This window comes from Lissotriton helveticus, chromosome 2_1 (assembly GCF_964261635.1).
Source record: "Lissotriton helveticus chromosome 2_1, aLisHel1.1, whole genome shotgun sequence".
Classification (NCBI taxonomy): domain Eukaryota; kingdom Metazoa; phylum Chordata; class Amphibia; order Caudata; family Salamandridae; genus Lissotriton; species Lissotriton helveticus.
Window position 1 is genome coordinate 367,961,987 of NC_136059.1, and position 20,858 is coordinate 367,982,844.

The 20,858-nt window shown below is 45.0% G+C and overlaps 1 protein-coding gene across 1 annotated transcript in view; it reads left to right on the forward strand.

Annotated features, from left to right (window-relative positions):
* Nucleotides 1–20,858, forward strand: part of EGFLAM (EGF like, fibronectin type III and laminin G domains) — an 812,243-nt gene that overhangs the window by 674,920 nt on the left and 116,465 nt on the right. The window contains exon 12 of the mRNA XM_078674979.1: nucleotides 6,130–6,274. Coding sequence (XP_078531105.1) covers nucleotides 6,130–6,274 — 145 coding nt within the window. The remainder of the gene's footprint in view (nucleotides 1–6,129; nucleotides 6,275–20,858) is intronic.

Here is a 20,858-nt window from a genome sequence, read left to right on the forward strand (position 1 = left end):
GTGGCATATGCAATGTAAAATGGAGCTTCGAAGTTTAGTTTTCTTTAGGCATTTTTTGTAAGTGGCGTTACATTCTGAATGCAACAATTCCGGGTCAGTGGTCTGCTTGAGGGAGGGCCAGTGTCTTTGTGACATATTTTAGGCCTCCTCCCCTCCCTTGTCTGTACTTGCCTCTAATTAAATAGCCATATTCCTATATTTCACCTCAAAACCAGAGAAATGGCAAATAAACACACTGGAAGATTTGAGGCCAGTATAATTGATGACTCTAACTCCAATCGTGGAATGTTTGGGGAATGTGTGTTTTCGAGATTCTTGTTACACATAGGATAGGTGTGGAGAGTGAAAATATTGGCATGTCAGTGCGCATGTGCCCAATGCTTTGGTTGCCCTCCTGAGGTTGAAGGACATTGGCCGATGGGAAGCTTCAATAGCAGAAACTCTTTAAGTACCACCCACTCTTAGAATCCATGCAAATATATATAGTTATATTAAGTTCACAGCACAAGTCCATTGACTGATTAAGAGTAAATGAGTAGTGCATCAGCTGGAAGTATGTATAGATATCATCGTTCGGTGCTAGAATAAAAAGTTGGGCAGAATATTAGGCCCCGCTTAAGGCCGTAGACAAAGTCTCATATCTTGGTAAACCCTATTAATATCTGCTTAGAGGACTCCTTGGCAGACGCTAGTGTTATTGCTGATAGTAGTCCATGTTCATTATGCCTTTTTGGTCACATGGACTTATTGTACATTGCCCAAACACATCTCAGTGCTTTACTTCTAGTCACCCCCTCTTAGGGGACGGTAGGACGAGCAGGAGCTGGTGGGCTGATGAGATATGCCCTCAGTGTCCTGGTGTCCATTCTTCTATTCCTGTGAAAACTGAGACGTGTACTGCCCCTTGAGCACTTGCCTCTGTGGTAGCGATGGCAGGCCTCTCAGAGCGGTAGTGCATCAAGCTCAGAGCTCAACATTCACCAAGCGAGACATTAACTGATTGCCCAACTTCGTTGTTGTAATTTTACAAAAGAAAGTAGTTTATTACAGTTGAAAACAAAACACAGTTAAACAAGCATTGGAAATGCAATAGGTCTCGCATTAGGAAAGTTTGAGCTATTGGTCTTATAAATGATATTTTTTTTATTTATGTGTTGTTTTTTAAAATAGGTAAATTAATAGCTTTGTCATTTACGATGCCAATAGTTATAACTTTCGCAAATGTGACACCTATAGCATTTGTAATGCAACATGTTTTGTATTTACGTGACTTAGATGTATTGATATTACAAATAACAATGGCTTTTAACTTTTTTAAATAATTAATAATTAAATAAAAGTGAATTTAATTTATAATGGCAATAGCTTAAACTTTTGTAAATAACTTTAGTGAAGATTATGTTCAGTGCATTTTATTGTGACGGAAATCCAAGAACAGAAGTGAAATATTAACATCTTTTTTGACATTTGTAATAAAGCTTGAAACATTGAGAGAATATATTTGAACCAGTGATGCTGTGGTGATGCTGAGTGATGCTGTGGTTACGCTGAGTGATGCTGTGGTTGAGCTGAGTGATGCTGCGGTGGTGCTGAGTGATGCTGGGGTGTTGCTGAGTGATGCTGTGGTGGTGCTGAGTGATGCTGTGGTTGCGCTGAGTGATGCTGTGGTGGTGCTGAGTGATGCTGTGGTTGCGCTGAGTGATGCTGTGGTTGCGCTGAGTGATGCTGTGGTTGCGCTGAGTGATGCTGTGGTTGCGCTGAGTGATGCTGTGGTTGCGCTGAGTGATGCTGTGGTTGCGCTGAGTGATGCTGTGGTTGCGCTGAGTGATGCTGTGGTGGTGCTGAGTGAGGCTGGAGTGGCACTGAGTGATGCTGGGGTGGCGCTGAGTGATAATGTGGGGTGCGGAGTGATAATGTGGTGTTGCTGAGTGATGCTGGGGTAGCGCTGAGTGATGATGAGTGGTGCTGTGGTGGTGCTGAGTGATGCTGGGTGATGCTGAGTGATGATGTGGTGATGGTGAGTGGTTCTGAGTGATGCTGGGGTGGTGCTGAGTGATGCTGTGGTGGCAATGAGTAATGCTGTGGCATTCAGTGATGCTGTAGTGGCGCATAGTGATGTTTTGGTGCCTCTGAGTGATGCTGTGGTGGTGCTGAGGGGAGCGGGATGAGAGGAGAGAGGTAATAGGGTAGAGAGTAGATAGGAGAAGAGAGGTGAGAGAGAATAAGAGAGGGGAGAGAGGAGAGTAAGGAGAGGGGAGAGTGAGGAGAGGGTTGAGTGAGGAGAGAGGAGATGGAAAAGTGAGGATAGGGGAGATGGAGAGGAGAGAGGGGAGTGAGGAGAGAGGGGAGTGACGAGAGAGGGTAGTGAGGAGAGAGGGGAGTGGGGAGAGAGGGGAAAAAGAGGGAGGGGAGAGAGGGATTGGAGAGTGAGGAGAGGGGAGAGTGGTGAGAGGGGATAGTGGTGAGAGGAGAGTGGTGAGAGGGGAGAGTGGGGATAGTGAGGATAGTGAGGAGAGGGGATATTGAGGTGAGAGGGAGGTGAGAGAGGGAGGGGAGAGTGCTGAGAGTAAGGAGAGCAGAGAGATAAGAGGGGCTGCGCATCCCTCATTTCAGTTCTTCTGTTGTGGGCAGTGGAGTATCTTTACTCACTATTGTTTGGTGAGAATATTAGAGACAAAACATCTGACTGAATGGTGGTCCGAGGGGACTGCATCTCATGCTGGCAAAAAGGCAAGATTTAGTAATTGAATGCTTCAAGGAAATATTGTCTACACAAGACATCTTCTACCATAATGTCGACAGTCTGAACATTGTCCACCAACTCCGAGGATTTCATTAAAGGAAATCGGACATGCTAAAGTGCTTGACGGGCACTGGCACGACAGGACTGATCATACTGTAACCAACGGACAGCAGAGGGTGACAAGACGCACAGGGAGCAGCAGCCTTTGATGTGCTGGGCAGTGAATAATTAGGGGAGGAGAAATGCCAGAGCGCACGCTGGGGGAAGCTTGCACAAAGACAATTTTCACTGACCCTTCTTCCATTTATTAAATCCGATTTAGTTCCCCAAACCTCTGCAACCCTCGGAGTGTACGACACTCCTGCGGATTCTAAGGGGACACACTGCTTTATGTTTTACTACACCTACGGATTCCAAGGGAACACACAGGCTTATGCTTAACGCCCAAAGACAATAGGTGTTCTGGTCAGTTTTTAAACTAACTAAAAAAACATACTGAAAGGTCGCACTGAAAGAACAAGTGTTTTTACGCTTTATTTATTTATTTAGAAGTGTCTTCGCTTTGGCTTTAAACTAACAAACAGAAAGCAGATTAAACAGAAAGCCTGACGCCTCCATCCCGACTGCACTGCGATTACTCAGCAGGTCGGAAGTCTGTGGGAATAATGACTATATTTCTGAAGTCGTTATTTCATGCTTCCAATTCCCGCTCACAGCTGAGAGCCTGAGCCGCCTTTCGGGATTGAAAGATGTCGGTAGCAAGGGAAGTAGAGTGAGTGGGAAAGAGCGAAATTCCACCCAGTTTGAAATTGTGTCCCTGGCAATCAGTGCCAGTGAGGAGAGGTAATATTGCGGGTAAAGGAAGGCAACGGGATTATATGGGAAGGGTGAGCGGTGGAGAAAGGACACGCTTAAATAGGAATAAGCAGAGGGCAGTAACAGAAGAGGGTTGGGGGAGATGGGAAAAATGTAGGTAAACAATGATTATGGAGTAGTTCGGAATTGAGGTTTGGGAAACAGTGGGTGAGTCTGGGAAAGCGGACAGGATCGGGAAACAAAGGGGGTGAGGGGAGGGACTGTTAGTGAGGAGTAAAAGCCCCACTTTACTCAGTAACACTACAGAACCTCACTTAAGCAAACACTAACGAACTTCACTCAAGCACCCTTCACTGTGAGAGGAGTCAATTCTATAATCTCATAATAAAACGGGATTACCTAAAGTTGGGCAAGCAGCAGTAACTAGGGGAGAACTGACTGATTAGACCCGAACAACGAAAGAAGAAATAATCTTGAAATAAATAGTGAAAGGAAGGCTTGATGCCTTTCTACAAAAAAGTGCCCTGCCTTCTCTATAAAAAAGCAACTTTTTCTAAATGTATTATTTAACAATAGGCACTCACCATGGTGACCATTCAAAAAAACATTTTCATCTATTCCGATTTGACAATGCAGCACTTTATTTCAATACACCCTGGTTATATTTTGTTTAGGAGGACGTTTAATTCTATAGCCGTGTCATAAATAGCTGTGCTGGCCCCAGCAGAGCCGACAAACCGAGCAGCAGCTCAGGAACAGAGAGTAGGATTCACCTCTTTCCGAGCTGTGCTGTCCAAGAATCGTGAAACTATACATTTAAATTATTGCACTTTTGACTGTGCAGGCGCATGAAAACAAGCGCTCAGCTCTTCTCTGAGCCAGCGCAGCTGTTCATGATATGCTTCCTGGTTATGAAGCGTTGCGTGAGGATGAGGTAAGGGGGTTCTAGGAAATTTGATGTGCAACGCACCATCTCTACAGCAAGCAGTATTTGCAGGAGCGCGCTTTCAGGTACACGTCCCTGAGAATAGGCGCCCAGAGCACCCTGTTTTCCATAACACTCACTAACATATTGTATTGTCGGCTTTCTGTTTGTTTATGTACCAGAAACAGGGGGCTGTGTGCACGATGCCCAGAAAAGATCTTGACAGCAAAACAAATATGTAGTTATTGGGGAGGGGGGTGGGGAACACAATATGTGTTCTTCTACGGAGCACGGTACTGCACAGGGGCAAGGGTCTGTGTGAAATTAGTAAAAAATTATGAGAGCATGAAATTGACTCATTTGGAACCTAGGCTGTCGTCCAGTAAGACACTCCCCCATTCTGCAGGTTATATGTCTTTTTTGATTTTAAAATGAAAGCACATTTACAATCTGCAAATTGCGTTATGCCCAAAAAACTAAAAGAAAAAAAAATTGAGCAGATGAATTAAATGCCACTCAACGAAAAAGGTCAGAGCATGAAGCAGAATTTGTTCCAGGTTGGGGAAACCTACTGCAGATTTATCATGCAAGATGTGATGTGTCTAACGGATGCAGGGGTGCATGCATAAATTAAGGGGTATCTTGCCGTCCTGAGCCCAGCACGGAGTATGCCTGTCGCCTCCGTGAGTGGTCTATGCCAGGGGCTGTCAGGGTGCCTAATACAAAGAAACAAGACGGAGGGCATTGCTGTGGGGAGGGGGGAGGAGAAATGCGACACGGCCGCAGCAGGGGGCGGAGCGGGGAGAGCGGCGATGAGGGAGAAACACTGCCTAGCGGCCGTGAATAGTGTGAAGCAGCAGGGGCCTTTGAAGTGAAGCAAAGCTTCACTTCAAAGGTGTGGGAGGAGTGCGGCTGAGGCAGAGCGCACGCTGGGGGAAGCTTGTGGGCGGAGCGGGAAGAGCTGCTGGGGAACAGATGGCTGGCGATTTGATGCTGTGCACGCGCATTTTAACTCATTGCGCTTGCGCATTGAGCTAAAAGCGCACATGCACTTCATCAAATCGCCAGTCTGGTTAAACTCTGTTTAAGCCCCTACAGTCTCGCTCCGCTCAATGTGCATGCGCATTGACAGGCGAGACCTAAAAATGCAGTTACGAATAAGTAGTTACACATGTCCACTATAGCCAGGATTCAAGGTTCTACTGTCGTCCCCCTACAACCCCCCTTCTCTTATCTGTGGTAAATATGCAGTAGGCTTTCAGGCACAAGTGGGGAGATACCCATCTCATGCAAAGTTTGTGCCCTCTTTTCTGCAGTCTCAGTATGATTAATATCACTCAAATGAGAATTCTCTTGCTCCGGTCATGCTTTCAATTTCTATCAGCTTCATGTAAAGGCTGTATTGCTGATAATTTATTTCTTGAACAAATTATAAGGCAAAGGAGCAAGCCATTGAAGGCTGTTTAAATATGAATAAGTAAAACATCAATCTGTATTTGGTGAAATCATGCATGACACAGGAATGCAAGAAGCAGGAGGGCATTGCTGTTTGCCCCACCACAGCTCTGCACCAAGAATGTGGTCATGTAGTGGTATATTTCGTATTTCTTTTTTTTACTGACACTCTCAAATTATTTCTTTTCAGGTTTAACTGTGGCACTGGTTCTGCTGTCATAACGAGTGAAAGTAAAATCAAGTTGGGCAGCTGGCACAGTGTGACTGTTCACAGAGACGGACTCAGTGGCCGGCTTCAAATGGACGATAACACCCCTGTAGCTGGCAAATCTCAGGTAACACAATTGAAACTTCCACTGCGTATACTTAAGAATGATTCATTAAATGAGAATTTGAATTACCTCATGCAACTTACATTTTGCATCGAGGGGAAAAATATTTTTCCCAGTGTTCATTTCCCATTCCAACTCTGGAAAGGGTGAGAATCTACCTGCAAGGATTATATAAACTCCCACTAAGAATGTGGGTGTTCCCCTCTTGCAAGCTGGCCCACACAGAAATCCTCACAATAATGTCCAGTACTTAAACCAGAAAATGCAGAAATTCTGTTATACTGGCATAATGTTCTCATTTGTAAGTGCATACATAGAATCCCGTGCACTCTGGAGTGGCAGAGACAAATGTGTATTAACTTCATGATTTTGAGAAAGCCTTTGACAGTATCCACAGTGACAGCCTCTGCGTATACTGAGAGCATATGGCATCCCGCAGCAGATAGTTCTTATCGTCAAGCTTCTATGACCATTTTACCTGCAAGGTGGGAGATAAGTATAGTTTTTAAGTCAATACTGGTGTGAGACAGAAATGCATGATGTCAGTGTTGCTCTTAAACCTAGTAGTCAACTGGCTGATGCATTACGCAGCTGAAAACCAAAATAGAGGCATCGATTGGACCTTATTCTCTACACTGGAGGACCAGCTTAATTAGGAAAAATGTTTCGCCTCAACATTTATGCACAGCAAGGAGACCTGAAGATCAACATGAAGAAATCTAAAGTCATGCCACTGAACATCCTAAACCCTTCGCCAATTAAGGTGGTTGGAAACGACCTAGCTATGACTGAAGAGTTTCCCTACCAAGGCAGCACTATCAGCCATGATGAAGGGGCCCACAGTGTCATCGAGAGCAGACCGAACCAAGTCAGGATTGACTTCCTGATGCTGAACATTGTGTGAAGGCCATGTCAGCACAGCACCAACACCAAGCTGAGACTTTACCAAACTTGTGTTCTGACCACACTCTTGTATGGATCAGAATGCTGGAGGATGACGAAAAGCAGCATAACTAGCTGACACCTTCCACACCAGTAATCAGAGAAGAATCTTGCACATTTGCTGTCTGCAAACCATCTACAACCAGGAACTGCTCACCAGATGTAAGCAAGAGAGCATGGCCACCATCATTATGAGATTAAGATAGAGATGGATAGGACACACCATCATAAAGGAACAAGACTCCACTAGGTCCCAGAGGGCACATGGAAGACAGAGAGGCCAAAGAACACCTTAAGGAAAATTTTAGAAACCGAAATGCAGACGCTGAACCACAGCTGAGGCACCCACCATACAGAAACTTGTTAAGGATAGATGAAGTGGAGGTCCTTCATTGCTACCCTACATGCTAGTTAGTATAAAAGGCAGTAAGTAGTAAGCTATGTGGGATTCTATCCTGATTATGTGAATTAGGATTTGGAGGAAATATTTGAACTCTAGATTTGCAAAACATTTGGAACTCTGCCCCTGTCTGTAAATGAATAACTGATAAGTTCATGTTGAGCACAGTTAAGTAATAGGCAATTTTCTAGGGCATGTAAACACAGGGAAATGAAGGTAAAGCATCAATGTCAGTGGAGGTAAAGCGCTCAGGTTCCTGCTACAAAGTGACTGTGGTGAATAACCAGTGCCAGCTGGAGGAACTCCTTCTTTACCTTGTGCTCCATTCATTCTGCTGTGAATCTGTTTCCACCGCAGTTGAGAGGATGAGAAAAAACAAGAGGAGAGACAAGAGTGGCTGGGAATGAAGGACATTAGAAAAAGACTGATGAGGAGCAAGATAAACAGAGAAAGAGATGGGCATACATAACAAAAATAGAAAGGGTAAGAAAAAGGAGGCGGAAGGACAGTTAATACAATTTAAAAATTGAGAGTGGAAAAAATGAGGCTGCAAAAGGAATAATGTGCACTAATGAGAGCTAGAAAGAGAATATCTGATGTTTAGGCACAAAAAAGAATAAAGTAAAATGTGAGAGAGTGCATCAACAGAAATGTAGACTGGAGTGGTGTGAGTGAATGGTAGATATATTGATGAACTGGAACTGCTAAAAGTCAGGGTTGAGAGAACAAGATGGAAGGAGGAAGGGACTAATGGGTAAATTTAGTTATGCAGACCGGCATGTGTAAAAAAGGAAATTTGACGGAATTAACGATGATGAATTAGAAAAGTAAGGAAAATGCTTTAATCGTAAGAGTACCTTGTTTACAGGTAGGGAGCTAGTAGCTGGAATAGTAAGAGATAAAAAGATATCAGCTGACAAGGGAAAATATTAAAATTAAGGAGTAAGAAAGTAAGATGAGTAAACACCTGTGGGATTGCAAGAAAGAAAATGAAATGGAGCATAGAAAAAAGAAATGGAGGAATGAATCAACTAAAAAAAAACAATTGTCAAGTAATGCAATAGACGAAGGCTCATAGATAAGAGACACAAAGATGGTGAAAAAGAACTGGACTAGAGAAGGACACTGAACAATGAGAGTGTTGAGTCTGGGCTTGTGTGTGGATGTGGCAATCTTAGTCCTCTTTAGAACTTAGAATTTTTCAAGTATGTGTCCTGTGAGGATTCTCTATTTTAGTTGCTTCAGGACATGGTGTCCTGCTGATCTGTTGTTAGACATATGTCCACTAAGCATGTGTTCCGTTACTCATGTTGGACCCTTCTTTTTAGAGTTAAGTAGCGTGACAAATAAAAAGAGAATGCAGGTGGCTAGGTGTGTGGCAATGAAAACTGTCCATAACATGTCCTTAATATAGTCTCCAAGAGTTTAGTGGGCCGCTTGCAGCAATACAATGGATTATTTGTTGAAGGTATATTCATTCAATTGCTGCAACAGAAGCAAAGAAATATTCGCCATTGTGAAAGATTTCACCTCACCGTCAGCTGCCTCCAACTGAATCAACCCCTTGCAGGACCTCTGCAACAATGTCTCTCAATTCTTCAGCAACAGAATCACTGCATTACAGTAACTTCAGTCCACAACCCGACCCCACACACCTTGCTAACACCTCCTGCTCTTATCCAAAGAACTAATGCCAACCACATGGCCTGTCATCACCACAGAAGAAAACGCCACCACCATGAAGTCCATCCACTCGGAGACTCCATCGGACCACTGCCCCCATCACGCTTACTTCAGAGGACTGCATCCCTTCGGCACCATTCTCACACCCATTCTGAATACCTCCACCTCTTCCGTGACCTTCCCAGATGCTTGGAAATAGGCCTGTCCTACCGTTGCTGAAGGTACCCTCGTAGGACCCTTCAAAGATCGCCAACAGCAGACCAATTGCCCTGCTACCATCCCAGCCAAGGTTTTTGGGAAAATCATTAACAGACACCTCACCAAATACATAAACGACCACCAACTTCTGAACACCACTAGCGACTGCACACTCCACAATACCTTCACAATCACCAACTCCACGACTCTACTCGGTCTGGTTTCAGACACAACCACAGAACTAAAACTGCCCTCATTGCTGGAATGAATGACATCCATATGGCTCTGGACAGAGGATACATGGTGGTCCTCATCCTCCTTAACCTCTCAGCAGCATTTGACACAGTCTCCCACCCCATCCTCATCCAATGCCTACAAGACATTGGAATCCAACGACATGCATTCTGATGGATCTGCTCCTTCCAGACTGGAAAGACCAAGTCAGTCAGCCTGGAACCATAAATCTCGGAACCGTAAACCTTGGACGCTTTTGAACTCATCTGTAGTGTTCTGTAAGAATCCTCTTTTAGCCAGACTTTCTTCAATACTTGTTCTCTCAAGCCAGCATCATATGCTCCTATGACATCAACATCGTCTCCTACGCGGATGACATGCAACACATTCGATCCCTCATGGTCAAGATACCAAGTACCTGGATCGAGTTCAATGCCTGCATGACTGAAATCACCCAATGGATGAAGATCAAATGTGTAAAGCTCAACATTGACAAGACCGAAGTTGTGACATTTTGAAAGAGCACATCATAGTCGTACTCCACCTGGGGTCCTACAGAGCTAGGACTGTCACTCGCCACCACTACCCATGCCAAGAACCTCAGGATCCTCATAAAACTCAACATGACCGCCCAAGTCAATTCCGTCACTACCTCATGCTTCAAAACCCCGAAGATGCTGATGAAAATTTTCAAATGGCTCCCAATCAGCACCAAGAAAACTGTCACACATACCCTGGTCTCAAGAAAGCTGGACTACAGGAACACCCTCTATCTCAGAATCAGCAAAAAACTCACCAGAAGTCCCCAGACCATTCAGAACTCACATCACTCTGCACCTGAAGGAGCTCCACTGGCTCGCCATTCGCAGACAAACACAATGCAAACTTCTCACCCACACTTCCAAGGCACTACATAATACTGGCACAGCATTCATCCGCAATTGCATCTGCTTTTACAAACGGTCCACACACCTAGGGAGTCCTCCTTGCACAAACCCATGCAAACAGGAAACCAGATCCGGCGGTCGAGCTTTCTCCTACATTGCTCCTGAAGCATGATATGACCTGCCGCTACACAGAAGAGCCTCTCCCTCACTTCTTGAACTCCGCAAGAAGCTCAGCACTTGGCTTTTTGAGTAGTGACTAGACTCACACCTGCTCAGTGCCAGGAGACCCTCCAATGTGAGTGTTATCTACAATTCTGCATATCATAACACAGCATAACAACATGTAAAAATATATATATCAGCCAGAATGTCAATGTTCTATATATTCTTGTAAAACTTGCCACATTCTTCTATTTCTCTCCCGTATCTGTATTGCGCCACTCACCCCATTTCCTCCTTCTGGGTGACGCAGTGAAACATTGCATTCAGAGAGTTCTGATGGGGACAGTTGAGTCAGTTATACCAGGAACTGCTTGATGATTGCTCCTGTATAATTGTTGATCTTACTAATAAAGCCATTTGTACCGGAGTCCATGAGTTTCTACATCTGAATCCATTACAAGTTTTAGCGATGAGCGTAAGATCCAAATGAGTTTGTCTGAAGCTTCCAGCGTGCTGCCATCTGTAGGAGCCTGAGGGCATGCATCCTCCTTTTCTCTCAGGGTCTGAGGAGAATACCCCTATTGGAGCCAAACTGTTGTGCGATGTGGCTGCTGAAAACCTGCCTGGAAGTGTGTGGACTCTCCTTCATGCTTAACTATGCAGCCAGTGAGATGTCTTTCCTCACTTCTCCCAGAAATGTGTTTCTTCCCTGCCTCTGACGAATCATTGGTCGGGTACTTCCCAAAGTGCCGCCCTCTCACCCACCGCCCCAGGGGAAAACACTTTCAGTTACTCTATACAATATTTTCTTGAACTGCAACCATATTGTTCAGTTTTTCAGCATATGTTCAAGTGCTGAAAGGAAGTACTTCATACTATAAAGTATAGGTTTATATTGTGCCTCACATAATTGTGTTCCTTTTCATGATCTGCACAAAGCTTGGTCTCAATTAATATTACATTGTCATTATATTGTGCTCCTTCCATATTTGTACTGATCTTTTAATCGTCCACTTGTACTTGCTGTAGTTACGTTACCCTTGTAAAATCCAATTTGACCAACCAACAAAATTCTTACAGAATAAAACGGATCCTTACATACCATGGAAAAGGTGGAAGGAAGAGTTCCTAACATGTTTAATTGCAATTGATGCTAATATAATGCAGAAAGAACATTTTACTCAACTGCCTGAGGTACCTAGGGCAGAATTGTGGGTTTGAGCTGTAAATGAAGAAAGAGGGGGAGAAAGGGATAAAATGAGGTATGCAGCAAGAATACCAAACAAATGAGAATTGGTTATAATGAGGAATAAGAAATTTGAGAACAAAAATGCATACTTTTAATGTGGTAACAATACACGCATCACATAAGGATGCCCAGTGGCTAAAGATGAGTTTAACAATTGTTGGAAAAGCCATTGTTTCTGAGGAATTATCACACAGTAAGAACTTCGATGTGGAACAGGTTCTAGCTACTGGAAACATAGTCTTAGTAGTCAAAAAGTGAATGGTATGAAAAGTGATGATGTGGATAAATTACCCATGTGTGCCTTGCAGGTGCTGGGGAAGAATCTGATTGTCATCTCAGATTCAGGCTTCCCTATTACTCTAATTACCAAAAAATGGTTCAACAGTCTACTGGGACACAAAGTTTAACATCTATTTGAACCAGGCATGAAACCATCTACTGTTGATGGACGCTATGCTGATGTTTTAGGGTATTTTCTGAGCAGCGTTGCATTCAAGGAAGGTGTACATGAATCAAGCACCTCCTTCGACTCCGCCACCTTCCCTGAGAGCTGGAAGCACGCCGAACTCAGCGCTCTCCTCAAGAAACCCACAGCAGACCCCACCGACCTCAAGAACTACCGTCCCATCTCGCTCCTCCCGTTCCCGGCCAAAGTCATCGAGAAGACCGTCAACAAACAGCTGGCCGCCTTCCTCGAGACGAATGGATCCCTCGACCCCTCACAGTCCGGCTTCCGAGCGAACCACAGCACCGAGACCGCCCTCATCGCCGCCACCGACGACCTTCGAACTCTGATGGACAACGGAGAAACAGCGGCCCTCATCCTCCTGGACCTCTCCGCGGCTTTCGACACTGTCTGCCACCGCACCCTAGTACAGCGCCTCAGCAACATCGGAATCCAGGAGAAGGCACTGGAATGGATCACCTCCTTCCTCGACGGAAGAACACAAAGAGTCCGCCTACCACCGTACAAGTCAGAGGCCACCAAAGTCATCTGCGGCGTACCCCAAGGATCCTCGCTGAGCCCAACCCTCTTCAACGTCTACATGAGCCCCCTCGCGGCCATCGCACGCCAACACAACCTGAACATCATCTCCTACGCCGACGACACCCAGCTGATCCTCTCCCTGACCAACGACCCCGCCACCGCCAGAGCCAACCTGCACGAAGGGATGAGAGACGTAGCCGAATGGATGACGACCAGCCGCCTGAAACTGAACTCAGACAAGACGGAGGTCCTCATCCTGGGCTCCACGCCCTCCGCCTGGGACGACTCCTGGTGGCCCCCCGCCCTGGGCACCGCACCCAAACCGACGGACCACGCACGCAACCTGGGCTTCATCCTGGACTCCTCCCTCTCCATGACCAGACAAGTCAACGCCGTCTCCTCGTCATGCTTCAACATCCTGCGCATGCTACGTAAGATCTTCCGGTGGATCCCCACCGAGACGAGGAAGACGGTCACCCAAGCCCTCGTCACCAGCCGACTGGACTACGGCAACGCCCTCTACGCCGGAACCACTGCCAAACTCCAGAAGAGACTCCAGCGGATCCAGAACGCCTCGGCGAGACTCATCCTCGACATCCCCCGACGCAGCCACATCTCCGGACACCTGAGAGATCTGCACTGGCTCCCGGTCAACAAGAGAATCACCTTCCGGCTCCTCACCCACGCGCACAAAGCCCTACACGACCAAGGCCCGAGCTACCTCAACAACCGGATCAACTTCTACACTCCCAAGCGCCTCCTCAGATCAACCAACCACGCCCTCGCCGCCGTCCCCCGCATTCGAAGAGCGACAACAGGAGGAAGATCCTTCTCCTACCTGGCCGCCAAGACCTGGAACTCACTTCCGACCAATCTGCGCCTGACCCAAGACCACCTCTCCTTCAGGAAGAAGCTCAAGACCTGGCTGTTCGAGCAGTAGCGGCACCCCCCCCCTCCCAGCGCCTTGAGACCCTACGGGTGAGTAGTGCGCTCTACAAATGACCTGATTGATTGATTGATTGATTGATTATGTAGCTTTGAAAGAAATGTGTGCTATGGAGGAATGCCCAGCAACTATTGAAAATAACACTCAACCTTTGTGCACCAGCCCCTGTTTGAATTATCTGTGCTACTGATCCTAGTTGTCATCAGAATTATTATAATTTCCCAAAATCTTCAACAATGTTCTGGAGAAACTTGGAGGCTTTGTTCACCACATCAAACTCGGAGAATAAGCAGTTACAGGAGAGAAAATTAAAGGGAAGTGCCTCTTTCCACACAGAAGAATCTTCAATTGTTAATATGAACAACTTCAAAAGGAGGTAATTATAGGAAAGATTGTTTTACCCCCTAAATAATAATGATGCCTTGCGACTATGTGTTACCTAAGAACTTTGAGCTCTTCGAATATCATCAACAAATAGAATACATTTTAGCTCCACTAAGTGGTGCAACAGTCTTCCCCACCCTGCATCTTAATCAGGCATATCACCAAAGAGAACTGTCTGAAGACTCCAAACAGCTCACAGTGCCCTTTGGAGTATTCCATAAAGCTGCTTGGACTTGTGTCAGTAGCACCCATCTTCCAAAAAGCCGTTCTTCATCAGGGACTTGGAAGAAAACAGGAAGTGTTTTCAAGATGATATTCTGAACAACAAGCAGCAAGCAAGCCATGTAGAAAGTATGTTAAAGGTTAGCAGAGAAGAGTTTTACATTTGCACCTGAAAAATGTAGGTGCATATTTATCATCCTTGCTGCGCTATGTGAAAAGGAAAGGGCAGGAATGTCCGAATTTAACATTATACAGGCATTCCTGTTCTTTCCTTGTGCTAGGGCACTTTTGGCTGCCTAGCGTCAATGCAGGCACCCTTGCTCTGTTGGGCAAGGGTGCCTGCTTTATAAGCTGGATTGTTTTTGTGCAGGAAGGGGCACCTTCCTGCACAAAAACAATCCTGAGGGACATTTTGATCTTTCTATTCATGCCGCAGAATGCAGCACACATAAAAAGTGGAAAAAACAAGGATATTTCTCCTCATTACACCTCCCCTCTAAACGCATAGCACTTTGATGCATTCCCAGGTCTGCCACTAATGATAAATCTGAGAATGTGCCAAAATCCATGAGTGGATGCGTGGGAACATTCATGCTCCATCCATGGAACACCTCCCTGGGGTAGAGTAACGCAAGGCAGCAATTTGAACTGGATTGCGCTACTTCAGATTTATCAGGCCATTAAGGGTCACGCAAGGTGGCCTTGTGTGGCTTGATAAATCTGACTTTAGTGTTGCATCGTAATCGCAGCGAGGTCCCCCAGCACTCCAGAGTCCAAGTCCACCATGGGTTGACCCCACCAGGACTCCCTGATGTTACCTGCAGCCTCTGCACCAAGACCCCCCCATCTGCGAGTGGCACGGTAAGGTGAAATCTGACCTCAAAAGGTACCCCTGAATCCGGCCACCATGCACCCTGGAGAAGAGGACCTAAGGTGCCCAACATCCCGGAGCCCTCCAACTTACCTGCCCAGCTTTTGGTTCCTCCTGAAAGACTTCCTGGACCGAGCCTGGGGCTAACAGCCAAAACCAGCACCTCCCTCTGAAAAGAACAGGGCACTCGACGCCAAATCAGCACCCTGCACCAGGCCGCCCCTGATCGACTGTGGGTGCACCTTGTGTGCCAGCTAGGATCCCCCCTTGCCCTGAACTTAACCCTAGGAGCTTTGCGCCCTCAACCCTGTGGCTTGTCCGAGAGCAGCCACTGACCGATGGCCCCTAGCCCAATAGACTATTATTGGGCCTCAGCACTCTGCACCTAACTGCCCTAGTGACGCCTAGAGAGTTTTTTCAGTGCATCATTGACCCTGGGTGTACTCTTGTTCTAACCCCAGAAACTCAACCCTCAAGACCGTTTACTTACCAGCAAACCGATAACCTAATTTTTCTCCATAGGATTATGACTGTTTTCCTCTGAAAAATTTCTAAGTGTTGAGGATGTTTGTATGGAAACATAAGAATTTGTGCTTTTATGAAAACTGTTTTTCTTACCTTTTATCTAGGAAATGTACCAGTGTGATATCTATGCATATAACACTGAGTAGAAAAAGTAATCTGAAAAGTAATCCAAAAGTAATTTCAACTGAATTTAAATAATTTACAAACCTGTAACAAAAGTCATTCCCATCCAACTTGCTTGTTGATCAATCTGTCTTGAAAGGTACAATTCTATTTACCTGAACCAAGTCCTACTTGTTTCTAAGAATAGAATGCAACTAAAGAAATGTTTCTAATACAAACAATTGGTCTGAGTTCAGTCTTTGTGTGTGTGACATCATTTCTTGCATGAGTGTGTACAATAAATGCTTAACACTACCCTCTGATAAAGCCTTACTGCTCGCCCACACTACCACAAATAGAGAGTAAGGTGATATCTAGTTTTACCTTTGTAAGCTTTTGGGGATCCACTGGACTCTGTGCACACTATACCTTACTGTGGTATAGTATATACAGAGCCAGATTCCTACAATTAACCAAGATGGTTGGTGTTGAAATCTCAGGAAGGTGGTCAAGCGTGTGTCAGGAATGAAATGACTGATAAAAAGTAGTTCTGTTTTATTCATGATGATAAAGATCACAATAATTATCCTGAAGGTTTGTGTGAGTATGATGCTTCTGTATCTGACTCTGGACTTATCTGAGCAAGCTCCAGTACCTGCTGAAACTCTAATACCTCCCGATGGAAGTGTTCACCAAGGGGATGAAGGTGCTAACGCGGGATTACTGGTTACTAATTATCTTACCAAATCCCAAACTATGTCGACTGAATCGTTGGTACCTGTCTTGAGTAAAAGGTAATCTCGCAATAAATCAATCAATTTAAGAACTTACACCACTCTAAATGACCACTGACCAAATTTAAGTTTTAAAGATTTAATATAAAGTCAAAGATAACTGAAGATACAAACTTCTCAAAATGAGATTAAGAAGATAAATCGGTATCACTATAAACATGAACTTTTTGAATAGTCTGAGTCTGAAAAACAGAATAATAAGTACAAGCTCGAAAACCATCAGGGTTGCCAAAATGGATACAAGTTGCAACCTCAAAGTCATTACAGAAAAGAAAATTAAGGTTAGTCTGTCCCTACACTACACTAAATGACATCCCTACTTAGCAAGATCTTAACCCTCTAGGTGTCAGCCGTGGTGACTTCCTAAGAAGATCACGCACTTCTCTTTGTCTCTTCTCTGATAATGGGTCTCTCCTGATCAGCTTATCTGCCTACCCATCCGCTTCCTTAGGCTCCCAAAATCATCTGCTCTGCTCTCCTCCCGGGTCACTTTCCCTAATACCAAATCACATTTCCAATAGAAACGCCCCTTGGGACGCCCCTCACGTGGTACATCTTTGCGCGGCAAACTCCATGATGGTACTCTTGAAGACCCTCGTTATAGTTGACCTTGGTTCCCAGGCTTCTTCTTCCGTGCGCTGATACCCCCTGAAATTCCTGGAAACTCCTACAGGCCTGCGCAAGGCGCCACTGAACAAAGTCCCTTTCATTCGAGCTGATTAGGACCCTCGCACCTGCATACAGCTCGTCCTGCAGTGGGCCTCAAATTCCAGACTCCACCATATCTTTGGTCATAAAACACTCTCAAAGCTCCGTGCTGGACACCTCACGACCTCTCCTCTAACGAGCACATGGCAATTTAAACTACATGACATTATCTGCTCTGGCCTACTTGATTTACATGCAGCAGGTTCCTGCACTCTTAAAACGTTAACTTGATTTAAACAGCAAACATTCTTAACTAGCATACGTTTCTAAAATAACACATCTATAAAGCATATACTTTTAACCCTAAGTTCAATAGTACATTTTGAAAGAACCATGTCAACTTTATCTCACATTAATTTAGCAGCACGTTCAGGTTTGCTGTGAATTGCCCTAAGGCCTACACATAATACTGGATTTTCAAAGTTACATTTAATTCGGACATGACTCTTTTTAACATGAGAACATGAGGTTTTCACATATATTCCAACATTTCTACATTAATCTCACACCGTTATAATTATAGTTACTCTACTTAACATTCTATACGTTTCACTACTGAATATAAACCACTCGTGTGCAAAACATGTTTACTAACTACGTGCTTGTAAATATGGCGTACTTATACATTTTTTTTCAAACTTGTGCTCTCTCAGTCCCCCCTTTGATGACCTTCAGGGGTCATCATCACCAAGACACTAAAAATGTAGAACCTTTTAAAGTGAAGACAGGGCAGTACCACTTCTTTTCATACTCTCTAATGCTTTCAGACTCTTATATTGAGTGTCCTGCATCGCTGTCAACTCTTCTTCCTGTTTCTTCATAGCTCTCTGTAACCTATTTGCTCTATAACATTGATACAAACGCACCAATCCCCACAAAGTGATTACACAAATCACAATTATGATGATGGGTTTCAGTATGTACCAAACGATACCCTTTCCTAAGTTGGCAAACCAACTTCCAACTTTACCCATTCCATGGCCTACTTTTTCCCACACATTTACCTTTGCCAGGTCCTCAATTTCGTAGTGTATGGCAGTGATGTTTTGTATATACTTCTCTAGAGGCTTTGAATTGTCTGGAATGTAAGTACAGCATTCCTGGACCTTCAAGGCCCTACAGACTCCTCCCTCTTTTGCTAACAGAACATCTAAAGCAAGTCGGTTCTGAAGAACCATCGCCCTAATCGATTGCATCTCCCCTTCTATCAGCATCAAGGATCTTGCAGTACTGGCAGATAGCCTATCTACGACTGTAGCTAACCTCCTGATCTTAATGTCATTCATTATCAATCCTAAGAAAGGGAATGCAGCACCTATTACATCTCCAACTACTTCTAAAAGTATAACAGCTATACATTTTGCCCTGCGGTTCGGGTTGCCAGCCTCCATGTTCTCAAACAGTGTAGTTTTGACTTTCTTCCAGCATTCACTTCCTCTTCTTTTCAAACAAAGTCTTTTTCTCTTGCAATGTCTTTCTTTGAACACTTGGAAGCTTGACAATTTGTTTCCGCAAAACAGTTCAAAGTCCAGTAGAAAATAGACAACCCTAGCCCTTCTCCATCCACTAAAATGAAACCCCTATCACTTTTCTTCTTCCACTCGGCGCTAGGTTATCTTGCAACAAGTTTACAATTTCTTTTCAAAAGTCTTGTTTTCATCTAAAGTTATGTATGGCTCAAGGAGTGACACTACTTCTTCATAAATGTCCATCCGAAGTATCATTCCCTCAGGTTCTGGACAGTTCGTACCACAACATGGAAAGTCAACTTTTTCTAGGATTATTCTCCTTATTTCGCTCAAGACAAGTGGACGGACAAAATTGAGAGTTAGCGTTTTTTCAATTTCCACTCCTGGTACTATCAGTTCTACATCCACAATTACAAAGGGGTCCGTTCTAATCAAGATCACTTTCTTCACCTTCCCAGTTCTGCGCCCCTTTGAAGACATTCACAATATGGTATTAATCCACAACAATAAGCGCTCCTAGCATTTCTACTACTCGCTCAAGCATTTCCAAACGAAGAAGAGTTCCCTCCAATATTGGATATCGTGAACAGCAAACTGGAAACTCAACTGTCTCTAAAATCAATTTTCTTATTCCACTCAGGAGAGCAGGATGAACGATGTTGAGTGTCAGCAACCTTTCGGTCTCCGCTCCTGGCAGTAGAAACCTTATTTGCACTGTGATGATCGGGTCAGTTCTGATCAGTTCCACTTCCCTGATCCTCCCTGTTCTGTGTCTCCCAGACATCTGCAACGAGGTAGGTCCAGTCGGGAGTAGAGTATCTTCTACTAGGCACTCGCACCCTCCTTGATCTTCTAAGACCCTCCTCGGCTTGATCCTGGATATCTTCTTCTGGATCTGAGTCTTCGGATATAGGAGTAAGCGTTTCTTCCTGGGCCGACCTCAAACTTAGCCTTCTTCTCCTTGTTGGCCAAGTGGCAGCTCCAAGCCTTATTCTCCTATTTCTTGTCCTCCCACTTGGTTCTTGGTCGCTCCGATACGGGTCTGAGTCGTATTCACTTCTGCTCTCTCCTTCAGTTGCGTCTTCTGTCTCACTGCCGTCCTGCCTTCGCTCTTCTTCTGAATCCGTTGCGTTCCCAACTTCTTCCGACACCCCCTCAGCTGCCTCTATCCCTTCTTGCGACTCTTCTTCCACTTCCGGGTTTTCGTCTGGGATGGGAGCTGTTCCTTCTAGAGGTGCTGGAACTCTTCGAGTATGGGATGCATGGATCCAATTTGGCAGCCCCCCGCACTTCACCGCGGTGTTCGTTATCAGGATTACCTGAAAGGGCCCACGCCAGCGAACATCTAGGCAGTTCTTCCGGACGTGCTTTTTAACTAAGACCCAGTCCCCTGGGTTCAGGTCATGACACAGGTTCCTCGCTGCTGGAACTTCAGCCGCATGCACCTGAAGGGACACAGAATGGATGGCGTCAGACAGTCCTTTACAATAATCCAAGATCAGATCATCTGTAATATTCAATAGAGCAGTAGTTGGAACTGTAGGAAGTCTCATGGCCCTCCCCATCAGGATCTCGTGGGGAGAGAGACCTGTCCTCCTATCAGGTGTGCTGCGCATGCTCATGAGCACTAAAGGAAGAGCATCTGGCCAACTCAAGGATGTGGATGCCACTACTTTAGCCAATCTATTCTTCAAAGTGCCATTCACTTGTTCCACAATTCCTGAAGCTTCTGGTCGATAACTACAATGCAGCTTTTGATCGATATTCAGTGTGGAGCACAACATCTTCACTATTTCGCTGTTAAAATGTTTTCCTCTGTCAGA